The sequence below is a fragment of the Heptranchias perlo genome, chromosome 24 (genome assembly GCF_035084215.1).
Source record: "Heptranchias perlo isolate sHepPer1 chromosome 24, sHepPer1.hap1, whole genome shotgun sequence".
NCBI lineage: Eukaryota > Metazoa > Chordata > Chondrichthyes > Hexanchiformes > Hexanchidae > Heptranchias > Heptranchias perlo.
Window position 1 is genome coordinate 22,207,538 of NC_090348.1, and position 20,138 is coordinate 22,227,675.

Sequence of the window (20,138 nt, forward strand, 5' to 3'; positions counted from 1 at the left end):
GGGGGAAGGAGTTGCTGTCCTGGAGCCATGTTTCTGTTATTGCCAGGATGCTGATACAATTATCCACAATAATGTTGTGGGCAAATAAGCAAACATTCTGGAGGAAAGTACGAAGGGTGCAGTGATTGTTTGTGCATCAATGGGATCTAGAGGAATGGATGTGTGAGAGGGATTGGGAAGAGGCTTGGAGTGCTTGACTCCCAAGGAGCTTGCTGGACAAAGCAGCCTGCTTGATTGGCACCCCATAAGAACATAAGAAATAGGAGCAGGAGTAGGCCAATCGGCCCCTCGAGCCTGCTCCGCCATTCAATAAGATCATGGCTGATCTGATCCCAACCACAAATCTAAAGAACACAAGAAGTAGGAGCAGGACCCGGCCACTCAGCCCCTGGGCCCTCTCCGCCACCCACAGGGCATTGACCGATCCGAACTCAGCATCATGTCCAATTTCTTGTCCGCTCCCCATAACCCCTAATTCCCTTCACTTCTAGAAAACGGTCTATCTCTGTTTTAAATTTATTTAATGATGTAGCTTCCACAGCTTCCTGGGGCAGCAAATTCCACAGACCTACCACCCTCTGAGTGAAGAAGTTTCTCCTCATCTCAGTTTTGAAAGAGCAGCCCCTTATTCTAAGATTATGCCCCCTAGCTCTAGTTTCACCCATCCTTGGGAACATCCTTACCGCATCCACCCGATCAAGCCCCTTCACAATCTAAACATTCACTCCCTTCACCACCGTCGTGCCATGGATGCAGTGTATACCATCTACAGGATGCACTGCAGCAACTCGCCAAGGCTTCTTCGACAGCACCTCCCAAACCCATGACCTCTACCACCTAGAAGGACAAGGGCAGCAGGCACCTGGGAGCAACACCACCTGCACTTTCCCCTCCAAGTCACACACCATCCCGACTTGGAAATATATCGCCGTTCCTTCATCGTCGCTGGGTCAAAATCCTGGAACTCCCTACCTAACAGCACTGTGGGAGAACCTTCATCACACGGACTGCAGCGGTTCAAGAAGGCGGCTCACCACCACCTTCTCAAGGGCAATTAGGGGTGGGCCTTGCCAGCGACGCCCACATCCCATGAACTAATAATAAAAAAATTGTTAGAAAGAACATAGGATGGGTCAGTTGGGGTTCCTGCACTTAAGAAGGAAAGTGCAGTGAGTGAAGTTGTGGTGACCTAACAGTGCAAAAAAATTAACCTTCACTCATCCTAAGAGGAAGTTAACCCACCAAGTGTACTGTACAGTATTGCTATGAATTTAGCATCACATGCAGACACACAAACAAATCACTGGACAGAAAGTTGTGGCGGGCGTGCATTTGAGTGCCCAATAAGCACCCACAGGGTGTGAAGCTTTGCGCTGGGAGTGCTAAAAACAAGAATTTATTTTTTTATCTTCTGGCTGTTTGCTTCTTCCTGTTGCAAGGATTAATCCAGCTAAACAGTGTATTTGGAACACAAGTGACTAAATAAGGATTTTCAGGGTATATAGTTTTATGTATGTGACTTATACTAGAAAGTCATTAACCTTTGCTATATAATGCCTATTATAGTTAGTTTGTGTGCAGATTAGTTGGAAGATTTACTGAAAGTCTTGCAGCTGAAATAGCTTTGGATGGAACTAGCAGCTACACTGTTTTGTCACCCTATTTCTTTAAGCTCAATAATGTGGAGATTTCACTTACTTTGTGGATTTTCTGAATAGAATCTACAACATTATGATATTATGAACTAACACGTTGAACTGCTTCAACATTCGCCTGCAGAATGTTCTAGCTTTTCAGCAAAATGCATGACATTTAATAATGGGTCACCTGGAAACTGCTGGAGAGGAGTACCAGCATATCCATGTCCAACAACAGAAGATTTATCGATATCCTGTTTTATGAAAAAACACTTAAAAAAAATGACTTGTCTTTTCACATGATGGTGCCTGACCGTTTATTACTTTTTACACTGAATTGGATTGCCAAATTGGGGCTAACAGGTTATCACAGTCACATAGAATGGCTCAAAACACTAGTCTGCAGTATCTCATTAGTGCCTTGTAAAACATCTAATTTATTTTATCAACCTTCCACACAGACTTGTAATTTAGCAGATTTTTAAGGCTTTACCAGAAGTTGATATAATTAACTTTTAATCTGTCATTCCTCTGATCAGTTGCTATCAGCTCATCTGGCAAAGGATTTTGATTAATCTACTTATGCGACACAGAAAGCTTACATTTGCTGCAGTTCATACCCTTTGGTCTGTCCTCGCTCCTGCACCTCATATTTGAATGTTTAGATAAGGCACTGCACAGTCATCTGCATTATTGATATTGCTGACAGTTAACACCTGTAATGTGAGGCTTACTGAAGCCAGTAACGACATTCAACTGTACAATAACAGCAACAACAACTTGCATTTATATAGCGCCTTTAATGTAGTAAAATGCCTCAAGGCGTTTCACAGGAGCATTATCAAACAAAATTTAACACACGTTAATGTTGACATTAAAGAAAAACTTAAGACAGCATAACTGTTTTTAAGTAACATTGGGAAGGAGGGCGGAAACTGCTTAATGATTTATTTTAAAGAATTGTGCAATGGACTTTGGCCAAAAACATGTGTCTTTTATGCTGGAATAAATATTTAATCTTTATTGCAAGCTGAAGTAGTTACAGAGTACGTTTTTCAAAGGAGTTCAAGATGGGCTAACATTAACTTCTTAAGGATTATTGATGTAAATACTTTTGCTTTTTTTCAATATTGATATTTATGGATTTTATAAGAATATGTTGGAGTTGGCAAAGAAACAATGTATTAAACTTCTGTGAGTAAGCCTCTTTCAAAGCTTCATGAAACATGTGTTGACATGAATAATGCAGTCCATACAGGTAAACTGATTACCAGTGCAATTTGGCTATTAGCAGCCAAATTCAGTGTCTGTACAATAAGATAGACAGAAACAGAAAAACAAAACCATATACACAGATACTCTCGAAAATTCTGTATGGATTAATATTAGTGTCCATTTGGCTCAGTAGGTGTTACACTTTCCTCCAGTTGAGAACATTGTGGATTCAAGCTCCACTCCAGGACAGCACATAACCAGGGTGATGTTTCAGGACAGTACTGAATGGTGCCCTTCAGATTAGATGTCCATTGGTTCAGGTGGATGTTGAAGATCCCATTGCATTATTTGAAGAAGAGCAGGAGTTCTCCCAGGGTCCTGAGTAACACCATCATAAACCAATTAACTGGCCATTCATCTCATAACTATTTGTGGAATCTTGCTGCCTGCAAAACACTGCTGTTTGTGAAGTGCTTTGAGATGTTTCTGAAAGGTGTGATAAGAAATCATATAATTGCAAATCTTTGTTTCTTATAATCTGTATTATCCATTTTACCTGCATTCTATAGAAAATACATTCTAGAATAAAATAATAAAAATATAAAATCACAAAAAGACTGACATCTTTGAATATACATCAGACAAGCACTGATTTTTCAGTATAGTATCTGAAAGCCTTCAATTAAAGTCATATATATGGATTTCTTGCCAATACATAATGCATATAGCACAATTTTATTATTTTTTCCTCTCAATAACTCTTAATTCTCAAGTTCGTCCAAGACTTCAATAATCATCTCATGTCGAGGGATGCTCTTGCACCTCTCTCACACTTTTGGACAGGTACATGAAAAAGATTGGTGAATAGCAGGCGATCCCACTCTGACATCTAGCCTCCTATCACTCTCCATCCCAATCTTTTTTTTGTCTTTCTTTTATTGATACTACCATGATCATTGCTGATCTGAGCATTCCTCTCTCGTTCCTCCTAGGAAGATATGGTATCCTATATGCTCTTCCTCCTCTCCATGTTCACTCCATCTCCAGCAATGGTTTTTCTTCCTGCACCCACAATTACTGGAGTCCCCCAAGGATCTATCCCTGGCCTGCTCGTCTTCCTCCTTATCCTGCCCCATTGGAGCCGTAAGCCATGGTGTCAAGTTCCACACGTACACTCAGTTCTACCTTTCCACTACCTCTCTCAACCCACCCACTGCCTCTGTGTTGTCAGCCTGCTTGTCTGACATCCAGGCCTGGATGAGCTGCAATTTCTTCCAGTTAAACATGGGGAAGACCAAAGCCATTGTCTTCAGTCCTGCCATAGTCTCCATGCTCTTACCACTGATTGCATCCCCCTCCCTGGCCCAATGTCTCGGGTTGAAGCCGACTATTCGCAACCTAGTCTTCATATTTGACCCCAAGCTGAGCTTCCGACCCCTTTTCCATCAGAAAGACCGCCTATGTCTGCCTCTGTAACATCACCCATCTCCGTCCCAGCCTCGGCCTTGAAGGCACTATATAAAAGCAAATTGTTGTTTTTGTTTGAAATCAAGGTTGCTCACACTTTCTGGAGTACTTTCCCCAATAAAAAGAATATACTGCACTCATTACTGTAGAACTTCTGTCAGACTCTGCACAGAACAGAATCTTACTTATGAAGACATCAATTTAGCAAAAATTACATGTTAATATCTCCCTAGCAAAAGGGAATGAAATCATGATTTGTCTCTGGTTCGGCTTATTACAGAGAGTATTGTTGAATTTACTATTTATTAAAATTTCAATTTGAGTTGTTGATTTAAATTATCTTTTGATGAGACTGTAATGATGTGAAATTGAACGAGTAAATGTAAGAATGTGTCTCTTATTTTAGATACTACCTCTGGCAGGGTTTGTGTGCATTTTAAAAAACTGTTTATGATGCAGGGAGATGGAAGAGCTAATTAAAAAATAAATCACAAACATATTTTTGTGAGGTGACTGTGAGATCTTTTCACACTCATGACGTGTTAATTAACTAATTTGTTTCCCTTGTTTTCTACCTATTAGGCCTTTTAAAAAGGATTTTAAAAATTTCAATTGGTGTTTATCTATTTCATGCTTCACTGCTTATTAGTGTTAATGACACCAGAACTTCTATAACGCATGACTGTGATTCACAGCTGAGAACCTGCAGAGCAGATACTGATGAGCAGATGAGTCGTGACACTCTTACAGGTCTCTTCTGATTGTGCTGACAGTGGTACGGATGCTGAGAATGTAGTGTGATCAAATTTAATTTGACGTCCACAGACTTTTTCTCACTAGGTACTTTTATCCCTCATGTCATAGATGTGACTAAGAAAGGACTGTGGCTTCTCGAGTTCTTGAAAATTTAAGAAACAATTCTGACAGACCTTCTCTATATTGAACACACCTTTACATTAGTGTTAAAGACCTTTTATTATCAGAAATCTGCAATACTGTCTGCTGTTTTGGGCTCCTTGTTATGAGAGGGATATAATAGTGCAAAACTGATTTATCAGGCAAGTATCAGGGGCTGAGTTATGAAGAAAGGCTAGAGCATCTAGGCCTGTATTCTCTCAAACAGAGAAGATTGACAGGGGAATTTGATAGAGGTGTTTGAAATGATAAAAGGAATAAACAAGATAAGCATAGGTAGATTATTTCCACTGACAGGTAAATCGGCCATAATCTCATGATAAGCACTAGATACATAAAGCGAGAGATTCGAAGAAACTTTTCTTGCAAAAGGTTATTGGAATGTGGAATGCTTTGCCACAAGTGATTGATGCTAAATCAATTACAGCATTCAAAAGGTACTGGATAATAATTACTTCAGGAAGAAAGACATAAAAGGTTATGGGAAGAAAGCAAGAAATTGGATTTTTCTGAGAGCTTTAATTTAGCAAAGGCAAGAAGGATTGTCTAAAATTTCTGTTTGTATGTTCCTATGTCAGTGATCTGATAATACATTGTGTTGATATATGTAGTGTACCATGGAGCCTTCTGATGTGGGGTTCCCTGCCCCCCATGTTTCCCTATACTTTGAATTCAACTTTTCAGCTAGACCATTTGGAGAGATACCAGGAGGAGGCAAGAAAACCGGAGAAAAAGAAGGAACACTGAACACATCAATATTCTCAGGCAGCTGGTAGTAGTCGGTTTGAAAGCAAATTAATGTTGATAAAAGTACAGCATATGTGAATAGAGGTGTCTCTGGGGGAGGGGATAATTACAAAATAGAAGTAGAATAAGGTGTTTGTTTTCTTGATTAGCAACATGAAACCAGACAAGTGTAACTATCGAGGACATGGTCCCTTGTGTGTGATCAGCGTGTTTAGTAATTGTATCCGTGATTGTAGCAGATCATGTTTCAAAATCATTATTGTGTGAGGCAGCTATTATTGTGGATTACTTATAATATCCTATGATTACAGCTACCTGAAATAATCTTAATGTGAAAAACAAAGCAGACTTATGCTACAATTAAACTGCCACTTTTGTGTCAATGCGAAGTGGTTTTGGGTGCCTTAGCAAGAAAGTTACAGTATAACTTGGATGTCAGATCATACCAAGAGGTGTGAGGGTCCTGTTCACTCACTCCTAACATAAAAAACTAACGGCCTAAGCAGCGGAGCACTGCACATGCTCAGAGGTCCTTTGTGGCAGATCTTACTGTGATCTGGATGGGTGCACAGCTAGTAGTATAATCCAGTCCAGCGCACATTGCATCTGGTACTGGTCTGATACCAGTAACTGCTGTAAAACTGTAGACTTACTGTCAGCATCATGGTTAGAGTTTCTGCACATGCTATTCAATAATCAGCAAGATCCTCTTCAAAGAACAAAATCCTCGTTAAAAAAATCCATTGCGACGCCAAGGTAAAAAGCAAAGGGCACAGTACAAGCACCAAATAACAGTAAAACAGAAGATGAGGAAAATCAGTAAATAATGAGATGATGCCAAGGTTAGGTTTTAAAAGCCTGAAGATTGTAAGAGGAAGGAAAGGTTGAGAGAGGTAAGAAGGCAGAAGGAAAGAATGAATTAGTGACTGTTATTTTTAAGTGTATTAGCAAAATTTTCCCCACCTTTTGCTTATCAAATAACCTGTTGTCCTGGAAGGATGATGCCATAGGAAATGTGAAGAGAGTGATTGAGATTCACTCCATAAAAGTAATAACGTGTGATAGAATAAAGAATAAAGTATCTCACTGGTAAGTGCTGAGGGGGGTGGGGAGATCGCGGGGCTGGCAGGGTCCTCAGAACCCTGTGAATTTAGCTATAAAAAATGTAATTGCATCATAGCTATAGTCAACCGGTTCCTGCAATGCAAACAGTGTTTACAGGAACTTTACTATAAACTAAATATGGTCAAATGGGTCCTAGGTCCAACCATCTTCAGCTGCTTCATCAATGACCTTCACTCCATCATAAGGTCAGAAATGGGGATGTTCGCTGATGATTGCACAGTGTTCAGTTCCATTCGCAACCCCTCAGATAATGAAGCAGTCCATGCCCGCATGCAGCAAGACCTGGACAACATCCAGGCTTGGGCTGATAAGTGGCAAGTAACATTCGCGCCAGACAACAAGAGAGAGTCTAACCACCTTCCCTTGACATTCAACGGCATTACCATCGCCGAATCCCCCACCATCAACATCCTGGGGGTCACCATTGACCAGAAACTTAATTGGACCAGCCAACATAAATACTGTGGCTACAAGAGCAGGTCAGAGGCTGGGTATTCTGCAGCGAGTGACTCACTCCTGACTCCCCAAAGCCTTTCCACCATCTACAAGGCACAAGTCAGGAGTGTGATGGAATACTCTCCACTGGCCTGGATGAGTGCAGCTCCAACAACACTCAAGAAGCTCGACACCATCCAGGACAAAACAGCCCACTTGATTGGCACCCCATCCATCACCCTAAACATTCACTCCCTTCACCACCGGCGCACAGTGGCTGCAGTGTGTACCATCCACAGGATGCACTGCAGCAACTCGCCAAGGCTTCTTCGACAGCACCTCCCAAACCCGCGACCTCTACCACCTAGAAGGACAAGGGCAGCAGGTACATGGGAACACCACCACCTGCATGTTCCCCTCCAAGTCACACACCATCTCAACTTGGAAATACATCACTGTTCCTTCATCGTCGCTGGGTCAAAATCCTGGAACTCCCTTCCTAACAGCACTGTGGGAGAACCTTCACCACACGGACTGCAGTGGTTCAAGAAGGCGGCTCACTACCACCTTCTCAAGGGCAATTAGGGATGGGCAATAAATGCTGGCCTCGCCAGCGATGCCCACATCCCATGAACGAATAAAAAAAAATAATGGTCTGTGAAAGGCAGTCCATATAAATGAAAATGGAGCAAGGTATGAAGATGGAACAAAGCACAAAATAAGAAGCATTTAAAATACTTTCAGACTTAACTGATTAAAATCCCGTTGATTGCTTATATTTTCTACGTGTGTACATAAAGGAAACAGACTTTTTTTTTCTTTATTCGTTCATGGGATGTGGGCGTCGCTGGCGAGGCCAGCATTTATTGCCCATCCCTAATTGCCCTTGAGAAGGTGGTGGTGAGCCGCCTTCTTGAACCGCTGCAGTCCGTGTGGTGACGGTTCTCCCACAGTGCTGTTAGGAAAGGAGTTCCAGGATTTGACCCAGCGACGATGAAGGAACGGCGATATATTTCCAAGTCGGGATGGTGCATGACTTGGAGGGGAACGTGCCGGTGGTATTGTTCCCATGTACCTGCTGCTCTTGTCCTTCTAGGTGGTAGAGGTCGCGGGTTTGGGAGGTGCTGTTGAAGAAGCCTTGGCGAGTTGCTGCAGTGCATCCTGTGGATGGTACACACTGCAGCCACTGTGCACCGGTGGTGAAGGAAGTGAATGTTTAAGGTGGTGGATGGGGTGCCAATCAAGCGGGCTGCTTTATCTTGGATGGTGTCGAGCTTCTTGAGTGTTGTTGGAGCTGCACTCATCCAGGCCAGTGGAGAGTATTCCATCACACTCTTGACTTGTGCCTTGTAGATGGTGAAAAGGCTTTGGGAGTCAGGAGGTGAGTCACTCGTCGCAGAATACCCAGCTTCTGACCTGCTCTTGTAGCCACAGTATTTATATGGCTGGTCCAGTTAAGTTTCTGGTCAATGGTGACCCCCAGGATGTTGATGGTGGGGGATTTGGCGATGGTAATGCCGTTGAATGTCAAGGGGAGGTAGTTAGACTCTCTCTTGTTGGAGATGGTCTTTGAAATCCAAATGTCATTGAAATGATGGCTGTGAATAAAGCTTATTTAATGACGTTTTTTTTACTCTTCCACTGAAATAATTAAAGATCTAAAATGACCACCAATTGCATGTTTAACACATTAAATCAAAATGAACAGACTTATAATAATAAGATTTGGCTGGTAGCAGCTGGCCCTGCACCTGTACTTGTCGGTAAAATGGGGGATTTGTTGAGTATTGACGTAGGGGACCCAAGCTAAAGGCAAATTTCCACCAGTGTTGTGTGACTGATGACTTATGAAGGCAGTATGTCCAATGGCACATTTTTGTACTAAGTATAAATTAAAAATTGCCAGATTAGCTCAATTGGTAGCACGTTCATCCAAGGGGTAAAAAGTTGTAGGTTTGTGTCTCAGACTGGGTTTTGTGCTCGTTATCTAGACTGTCATACCAGTGCATTACTGAAGGAGAGCTGAATTGTCAGGGATGTCATCTTTTGAATGAGACATCAAACTGCAGTCCATCTGATGGTTCAGGTGGACATCAAATACCACACACCTATCACAACACCATGTGCAGTAAAATGTACAAGGATCAACTTGGGCTCTTCAGAACATACCACATCCTGCATAAGCCTCGCAGATTCCATCTATCCTTACCGAGGACTGCTGCAGAGGATCATTTGATCCATTCCCCCAAGTCCAAATCTTTTGGATTGCAGCATAGGATATCACACAGGCAGAAGCCAACACCGACATCCCTTAAGACACATTTCCTTGTCTGCTGTCCTGTTCCCCAGGCACAAGGTTTGTTTGAGATATACAGATTAGTATACAGACCTTCATTGCTCAGCAGAAGAAGATGCATGCCCTTGCTGTGAAGGAACCCTACCTCTCCCACCACAAACATCTGATTAAGCACCTATAAGGAACATATACCAGTCAGAGTGTGTCATGTATGGTCTCCCCCTAGAACTAGGAAAGTACCAGGTAGTTTGGATCGCCTTTCTGGAGGTCCACACAAGTCCCCTATCACAAACCAACTAACACATTTCTGTAAAAGGAGGGACAGACTCATGCCAGAAAAACAATGGCAGCACATTACTACCTGCTCCCAACTGCATCAAAAAAGTGAACAAACTAACAATACCACTAGATCCTGAAGTGAATAAAAATACATTAAAAATATGCACAACTATATCATCAATGTGCCTTCCTGTAAATGCTATGTTAGGAATATAGAATACTACTCCAGCAATATGAAAAGCAGTGTTTGATTTTTCTCTTTAAAACAATTACGAACATATAAAACACATCATAGAAAAGAACAACTGGCCCATTGAACTTGTCCTATATCGTGATGGTGCAACTGAGCACCATGATCCCTAAAGTCTCATGATCCCCAATATCCCTCCTTCAATCAATACTGTCTGAAAACTAATTAACTGGTTACTTACCCCATGGTGATGTTGATGTTACAAAATGGCTGTTGTGTTTGCGTACATAACCCGACTCAGCGCACTTCAAAGTAATTAATTGTGTAGAATGAGTCACATTGACGTCTTATCTTTCCCAAACGTAACTATTATGCGCTGTATAAATTCAAGTATTATTTTCTTATTAACATGTGCATTCTCCAATGCAACAACGGAAATACTTTCAGTACATTGCAAAGCACGATTGTTGCATAGTGATTATTTGTTTTCTTGCAAAGAAATGAAATAGGATGTGAGCAAATCCATTTGCAGTGTGTTATTTGGTTTGTCCTGATTCATGTATGTATAAAACAGTTTGAATGCAAAATCATGCAAGACCTAATAACAGAAGATTATCAACAGGATTTACACATGATTTTACTATTTATTAGGAAATACGATGAGGAAAATGAGCTAAATTAAACTGAACTATTTCAACGTAAAGTGTGTTCTGATCTTGCAGGTCCAGCTCTGTACAGCTCAATACACTACTTAGGCACAGTGAGCCACTGCTTCTAAGTTTTAAAACTAAGTGTAGCCAACAGCATTGGTTGCTAGGAGAGAGAATGCATTGAACATACTGTCAAAGCAGGTGAAGAGGAGCACATGGGAAAGGGGCCAACTCAGTCTTGCAACTGACACATTTTCTTAAACTCCTGGATTCCATTGATCCATTAGTTTTTGAACTGTATTTATATGAATGCCCATTACAAGAGCATAGATGGTGGTGTTTACAGTGCCTACACAACAAGGGAAACTTTTGATAGAAAATATGTGCAGTTTGAAGCCTTTTGTAACACCAGCTTTTGAAAAAAAATACTCCTGCATCGTTAAACCAGCTTTTATCATTCTTGGATGCCAGGTATTTTCCGTGCAAGAATGCAGTGTAACAAATTTACAGTATTGCGATACATGCAGAAGTCAACAGGGAGGCAGTCTGCAGCTGTGCCTAATTGGTGGCGGATGCATAGGAATCGTAATCATTTACCCAACCCATAATATGAATACATACTTTAATCCTCATGCTCTTTAATCTCCTCTTCCAGTTGGTGGTGCTTTAATTGTGAATTGAATGTTAAAAAGTACAGGCACAGGTACAAATAACAGCCAGATACTATATACACATATTTTAGACAAAGTATATTTAATTATATCACAAGTTATGCATTTTATAGATTATTTAGTTCCTTTGCTGCAAACCTTAAAAGCAGAAAAATCTAAAGCTTATCTTGCCACTGGCTTGTTGCTTTCCCAACATTATTGATTTGAGGCAGCAGTGTCGTAGAACCCAGCACTCTGAAGTATTGCTATTAGAGGTGCCTAGATTGTGTTGGTAAACATCCTAACACAATCAAGATTGCTGCATTTATTGATATTGCCAGGATTGAAGAACACTTTATTGTCTTTCAAATCATTCACAAACCCACTCAACACTGAATCCCGGTGACTCCAGCACCACCTGCTCTAGTTAGTGAATATTAGGAAGGGTTTTTTTTCTGAAAATGTTAGGATCATAATTCCTCCTATCGAATAATAGAGCATTCAAAACAAAATGATAATCTTGTTTTCAGATTTCAACACTACCTTAAGGTCATACTATTAATTAAATTTAAAAAAATTAGACTCAACAATCACAGGCATCATTTTTTAACCAGTGCAGTTGTGTTTTGCAAGTATCTACATTCCAGTGAAGTTCTGTAGTTCATCACCTTACTTCCTACCTGGAGATGGCAGTACAGGCAATCTGTTATCTAGCCTGTCACATTTTGACATGATCTCTCAGAGGAATGTGGTAACGATTCTACACAATATCCAAAAATGGCACCAGCAGAGAATTATATATAAAATAGCACTTTTTTTGTTCTGTATTTTAGTATTATAAAAACTGGACGTGTGCTTGCATGGCCTGTTTGTCTGTCACACTTTGAGGCCCACTCCCATTCTGAAGCTGATTTTCAGCACTACACATATACTGTATATGCTGATAGTAATACTGTATATGCTGATAGTAATAGCAACTATGGTCAGAAAATACAGTCTGAAAGCGCATAGTGCTAAAAGCTGGCTTCAAGGCAGAAGCAGGCCTCAAAGGCAAGGCATTGGCCAGGGGCAAGGCAAACTGTCAGAGAACACGTTGGAGAAGGGATAATGGGCTCTGCGAGGGATGGAGCTGTAATTCTTGGTCCATCTCCCCAGTGCTGTCAGATGCTGGATCTTCCCCTCCCAATGCTACAAGACTCCAAATCCTCTCGTGCTCCTAGACTCTGCGAGGCCCCTTCTTTAATGCTGCCAATCCTTTGAACCCTCTCCAGTTTTGCTATATCCTGGATACCCCTCCTGTTTATGGGATCCCCCCTTACTGCCAGATCCTAGAACTTTCCCCCCGCCCTCAGACCTGCCAGACCCTGGTACCCTCCCCTTACTTATCCAGTGCTGCCTGAACCTGATAACTCCTCCCAAATGTTGTCACACCTCAGGGACCCACACTACAGTACTGCCAGAAGCAAAGACTCTTCCCCCATAATACTGTCAGAATCCATGATCCCCTCCCTAGTACTTCCAGATGCTGAGACCCATCCTTCCATCTTTTCGGAACCTTGGATAGCCCTCCAATGGCTGCCAGTCACCGGAACCCTCTCCCTTCTAGAGGATTCCTCTTCCCAGTGCTATCAGAACCTGTGCCCCCCCCCCACCCCACTTTGACGGTATTACATACTCTGAGCAACCCTTCTCAATGCTGTAAGACCCCAGGACCACCTCCCCAACTGCTAACGAAACAGAGGAAATCACTCCTCAGTGCTGCTGAACAGCAGGTACCCATCTCCAACCTGGTACATCTTGCTGTGTATATTGGCCTTTAAAAAGGTAAGTGATAAAATTGAATACGTGGGAAAAGGAATGCAGAATAAAATCAGAGCCACTTATTTACAGTTTGAGAAAAATGGACAATTGTGGAATTGAATTCCCAAAAACATTGGTAAAATTCCCAGAAAACCATGCAGTTAAAACACAATTTGTCTTGTTCAGTCACTGTAACACAATGCCCAGACAACAATAATACATTATGCATCACATGGCGTAACACCCCTTTTATCATCAGTAGATCAGTGGTCTTGTTACTAATACTTGCATAACATGCGTTTTGTTACAAAACACCATATCCTCTGTCTCGCCATGAGCAACACCAGGGGAGATCTTCTAATTGATATATTTTTTTGTCCCCCCACTTTGGACATCATATTGTCTATATACAAATTTATATCTCTGTCACACTGGCACTTGATTCAGAAACCTGCAACAAACTACAACAGAAAAGGTTGGCAATGTACCAATTAAAATAAGAAAATTGGGAATAAAAATGACTAATTAGGAAATGCTGAGCATGTATCAAAGGAACAAATTAACAAAAGCGATGTAAAGTGGAGCCAATGAAATTGCTGTAAATTTGTTAGTATGGAAGTGAAGTTTTTAACATAACAAATAAATTACATAATTTACAACATCATTAAATTTACCTGTGAAATCATCCATTTTGTCTTAAATTTTTATACTTGGAGACCTCTTTGTTTCAAAGAAGCCTGAGGCTACAGTTTGGGACTGAACTCTCTGTTGAAGCTTCTTTTTTTGAACTTTCTGGCCCATTTTCTCCTTTTGATTGTGGCCTATTATCCTGCAGGGCTACCAATCTGACTGCGTAATCTGAACCTGTACCGTTTTGGGATGTTTTACATTTGAACATCTCTGCAGTTTCTCATTTTTAAGCCTCCGGGCAGATTTTGATGTTCTTCTTCCCCTGTGGATGCAATCAGATTTTCTTTTCATTCAAGTTAGAATAATTGGAAATCTTGTAAATATTTTGAGGTTGTAGCACCACCTTTGGAGGAAGCAAGATTAGCAGGCATTATTGTTTTATTCCCCATTGATTTTAATGGACTGGGGGTGTGACAATGTTACAGACTCAAGGATTTTAATATATTATTAGGTGCACTAGTGGATCTGTCTGGTGTTGCCTGATCTGATGTGCAGCCTCAGACTCCAAAATCTTCAAGTACAGAATTGTGTCCTATCTAATGTCAGACCAGTTTCCTGCTTGCTATTTCTATGTTGGATAGTTTTCTTCAGTTTTGTTGGATATTTTTACTTTGTTTTCCAAAGTCTGTCTATATTAAAGGAATTTTTGATTTTTTTTACCTCCCTTACAACCTTCCTTCCAGATTCTTGCAATCCAGATGTGCTTCTTCTATCATTTCCACACCCATCTCTGTGCGTCAGCATAATCTCTTATTCAGACTCACCATGAGCAACATCAGGCAGATCAAGAAGGTCACTAGTGATCTATTCAAACAAACAGAGAAAGAGCTATCCAGTTCTACAGACTGGCAGGGTTCACACAGGTGCATGTGGCACTCAAAGCCCCATATGTCAACCTCCTCAATTTTATGAATAGGAAAGGCTTTCATTCTATTAATTTCCAGCTAGTGTGTAATGCCAATTGCCTTATCCTGCATGTCAGTGCCAGATACTCAGTAAGTTGCAATGATGCTTTCATGTGACAATTCACCATGTATCTGCCTGCCTACAATTTGTAATGCTTCTTCATGTGTACTTGGGTTTTCATTGCCGGTGCTGCTCCTCCCCCGATTGTACGTCTTTGGCACTGGTAGTAAGCAGTCTTTTCCTTTGGAGAGAGAAACCAATGTTAAGGGTATGAGTAACATTGACACCTCCCCCATATGGATGCATGCATCCCAACATGCTAGGATGGAGAGATGCATTGTCTCCTTAAATCAAGTGTCCTTAAAGACTAGAGTAGCCTTTGTGGTAGACAATGTGAATTGGCAGAATGGTTTTGAGTAGAATAGGTGCTTGGATGCTTACTGAGGCTGCCCTTTGCAGAGCAAGTTCTCCTGACACCCAGATGCTGAAAGAGAAAGATTACAAGAGGTAAAGCAATGTCTGAGTGGAAGAGGATGTGTATTGGGGAGAGTGCTTAGATGTACCATTGCTACCATTGTGAGGTCACTGAACCTCTTCCTTTGTGGCAGTTCTAGGGGTAATGGAAGTAGTAGTGAGTGCCTCTGCCACCTCTCTCCATACAGCACCACTATCTTACGGGGCTTCCTGCCCTCAGTGCCTAACAAACTTGCTCTTTTGGCCCTGGTTTCTGCCAAAAGGACCTCCAGAGATGCGTCTGAGAATCTGGTAGCCCTTTCAGCTGCTCACATCACCCCCAAGCTGCTGCTGTTTCAGACATTCATACCGAAAAGTGATGCTGCCCTTTAACTAGCTGCAACCTTTTAATGGCTGCACTATAAACTGTATTGCTCTCCCTCCTATTGGTGGTAAACCTATCGGAAGAAATATTACTTCTCCAAACCCACCCTGCATTGCAAATGAGGGCCCTGGAAGGAAATTGCAGCCAGTTAGTGGCAGAATCACGTAGCCAGATGGTATTGGTGTTCCGCAGTTACCCCGCCGATGGGAGTGAACCCAAGCCACTATTTCCTAAGACTAACTGTACAAAAACCACAGGAGATCCATTAGTGTAAGTATTTTTACAAAATGTTTGTGGTCAGCACGATATGGATATTAGCACTGGGAAATTAAATTCTTTCCATTTCACCCAGTGTCAGCATCAAGTGTGTGTGTATAAATGTGTGTGTATATAATCAACTCAGCTTAGTGTCACGATTTTCAATTCAAATCATGATATTACAGGAGGAAGTGACATATATTTGGTCAGTTTGAACCTAGTTTCTGATGGGCATGAATCCACAACATAAACGGCCAATAATTTGGCACTGATTTTGCAGTCTTCCTTGAATTGCCACAAGGAGGATTGGTGTGATGGATTCTGATGGTCTTCTGAGGTCACAATTAAGGGACATTGTTGGGCCTGTGTAGAGAATGGTTCACCTAACATTTACAAAGTGGCAGTTCACACACTCATCCTCTCAGCCTCAAGAGCTGCATGGAATAGAAGTTCACAAGGGTAGAAAAGGATATGAGTGGGGAAATAGATCAAAAGTTAACTTGCCCGAAAAAACATATTGTATGTATCTATCCAGATCTGACAATCTGATTTGGAATTCCATTCAAAATAAATGAGCTGGGTTATGTCTTTGAGTATGATTGTAACACTCAGAGGAATAATATATTTCCTTCTTTCTTTTTCAGCACGAATTGTAAAGACTAGACAATGGTGTGAAATGCTTCCATGTTTGGAAGGAGAAGGCTGCAATTTGTTAATGAATAAATCAGGCTGGACCTGCACACAGCCAGGTGGGCGAATAAAGACAACTACGGTAAGCCTTGGATCCAATTGACAGATTAATCAAGTCTGTGACTTTATATAATGGGCGTAATCTACTCCATGTCAAAAGGAAAAAAGGACATCAGTCGAGGCAGATTAAAAATAAACTGTTTGAATTGGTACCATGTTATTGCAAATAACTCTTAAAATATAACTTGTAACTTCAAACCTATTGCAAACTGATAATAGTAGGACGTTGTTTGAAATGTTCAAAGATTTTATTGTCCCCTCTACTAAAACAATAAGCCTACTCAACAATATTGTTCTAAAGAACTGTAAATATTAAAAGATTTATCATTTCTGTTCTAATTATTTGTAAAAAATGTATTATTTAAAGCCAACAGTATTGTATCTGACCTTGTAAAGGAGGTATCTAACACCCACATAGTGGACAACTAAAAATAACTGAATTAAATTTTCTGGATTTTATGAAGTATCTGTATGATATTGATTAACAATCTGCAATATAACTGTGATACAGGTTCTTATTGCGGTGTTTTTTTTTAAGATTCTGATTACTTACATTTGCCAATAATTGCTTGAATGTTTGAGCTAGCAAAGGAATTTTCAATTACCAGGAACTAACTATATTCTGACTGGAAGAATAAGTCAGACATTATTCCATCTAATGTGCAATTATTTGCCTTTCCACATTGGTTTATTGAATAGGAAGACAAGTCATAGCACAGATTCCTTTTCTAAATTGCGACTCATTATTGAGAATCTGGTTCAGTTAATTTGGTCAGAAACTGTCAATGATGAATCTTCAGTATTTATATCAGCCTCCAAGTCATTCGGATTTTGTATTAACTATTGCTTTTGACAGTTGGGCGAAGTGTACCCGAAGTACACTCTGCTGAGGGGACCTGGACACGCCTGTATCCAGAAGGATCAGGTCATTCCAATAGTTGTGATGCTCCCTCAGCATGGTAACACCCCTAGAAAGAGGCTTGCACCCAAACGCAGGGGATGAAAGTTCACTGCTGCAAGCCTGAGAAGCCTGCAGCAGGCCATAATGGCTGCCGACTCTGAGGCCTTCTGGCTGCTGTCCAAAAACTGCATCCAGCCCCGATGTTCAAAAAAACAGGGTGTACCATTTTGTTGCCTATAGGAGTCTGATCTGAGGGGCCTGGCCACCAGCATTAAGGCTGTGGGTGCCTGTGTATTTTGGCCTCTGCCAAATGGAGACCCGGCAAAATGAGGTGGCTCATTATAATTACAGGGCTGGAAGTTTGTGTGCAATGCAAAAGGGGAGATACCTGGTGCCACGAGTCTCCAACCCTTTATCTTTTGAGCCCAGGAAATATCAGAGGAAAATCACCTCTGATGGAGCAGCTCACAAGAGGTGAATATTCTACCAAAGAATTTCCTTAATTTAAAATTGCAAATAAATTACTTACATTTTATTACACCATACTCATTTGGAGCAACGCAACGTTTTGGGGATATAATGTAAAGTCTCCACTATCAATACAAGGCCAATTTGGGGGTATCCAACATGGCAGTGGTCACTGTCCTTTCAGTCATTTTCCAACAATCTACATGGTATAATTTAGATACCTCTGCTATTGTGATGATATAAAACAGCTAAGAAATATTTGGGGTTCTGCTGGCCTCACTGCTATAACTCCAGTGGAAGACCAGTAAAATCCCAGGAAAACAACACTTTAAAAGGCAAATGACAGCTGGAAGGTGGAGCCAGAGATTCTCCAAAATGGGAGTTCGCAGTCCTCAAATTCCTTCGGGACCCATCATTTCCTTAGCAGTTGCCAAGTTGCCAAGTGAATGGAAGCATATCAGCCTTCACGAGGACATATGTGAACCCTACTGGTGGGATCTAAGCCAGGCAAACAACTTGCTATTGTTCCTTAAATATTGCCATATCAGCCCCCTTGCTTTGGGGGTAGAGAGAAATGTTGTCAGGGTCAAGCAATGTCCAAGGGCAGCAAACGAACAAATTTCCATGGACATGGACAGGTGAGCATCAGAGATGCTCTCTAGTTGGTGCTTGCGCCTGCCTGCCCCAAGCTAATGACTTGCCCTCGCACTGACCCCACAAATTCCAACGGGATCAGCGCTGCAGGTCACCATCAGAGGAACGGAGGAATTTCTGGGCCATTGTTTTCTACACAAGATTCACATGGTTGTAGCACTTAAATGCAGACAAAGATTTGTACAATGTGCACAAAAACAAGATGTTGCCATGGGAATACACAAGGCTGACAATTTGTATTGGATGAGAATTCTATTTTGGGTACTGAGATTTTGGCCCCGATATTTACAGGGAGGGAGCGGGGGCACGTGTCAGCGGCCGGGAAATACGGGGAAGGCAGAGGTCCTGCTGAGTTTAATGAATGGCAGGACCTTATTAGAATTTTTTTACTCCGTTTCCCGCCCGGCAGCCGGCCAGATTGAGAGGCTGGCTGGCTACCGGGCGAGAAAGCCTACTGTAGAAGGCAGCAGCTGGGGACGGTCCACGGTAATTGAGAAGATCGGGGGTCAATGGGGGTGGGGCGGCATAGAGTGGGGCAACGCGGAGCGAGGGAGGGAGAGATCACGGGGAGGGGAGGAGATAGAGATCGCGGGGAGGGGAGGAGATAGAGATCGCCGGGAGGGGAGGAGCTAGAGATCGCCGGGAGGGGAGGAGCTAGAGATCGCCGGGAGGGGAGGAGCTAGAGATTGTGTGATGAGAGATCGCGGCCGAGCACAGGGAGAAAGAGACCGCGGCAGAAGATGTGCTTTGGGGTGACAGAGGGAAGCACTCCTGCTCTTCCTGGCCCACAAACAGTGCTGAATAAGCACTTACCTGCTGCAGCTGGCAGCTCATGCCTCCCTTCAGCTGCTGGGTTTCCTGATGCCTGGGAAACCTGGTCGGCCAGCATTAACTTTAAATGTCTGCCAAAATCTGAGGAACAGAGCCTTATTTAAATAGTATAATTACCGACTTGCCTCTACAGAGTGCGTTACTCAGCCATCCCCAAACCTGCTGCGGTAAAAACGGAAGTAGGCGCGTTCATAACAGGTTGGGGTCGGGTTTCATATTTTTAACAATTTAAGCCCCCCCCCTCACCACCACCACCGATCCTTTCTTGCCTGTCGTGGAGGGGTTAAAATTCCCCCTTTGACTTCTATGAGACCAAGGATTTTAATTTCAAAAATCTCATTGGGAACCTTGACTCTATCTCTGATGGAAAGGAAGAAAATGTTATTTCTCCACTTTGGCTCACCATATAATTAGATGAATCAATGATGATATTGAG

At 41.8% G+C, this 20,138-nt stretch overlaps 1 protein-coding gene across 1 annotated transcript in view; it reads left to right on the forward strand.

The window, feature by feature from the left end:
- The window catches only part of LOC137341851 (chemokine-like protein TAFA-5), a 278,302-nt gene extending 261,246 nt beyond the window's left edge, over window positions 1–17,056 (forward strand). Inside the window, exon 3 of the mRNA XM_068005357.1 lies at window positions 16,743–17,056. Within this exon, the coding sequence (XP_067861458.1) occupies window positions 16,743–16,891 (149 nt within the window). The 3' untranslated portion in view covers window positions 16,892–17,056. The remainder of the gene's footprint in view (window positions 1–16,742) is intronic.
- Window positions 17,057–20,138: the final 3,082 nt, after the last annotated feature.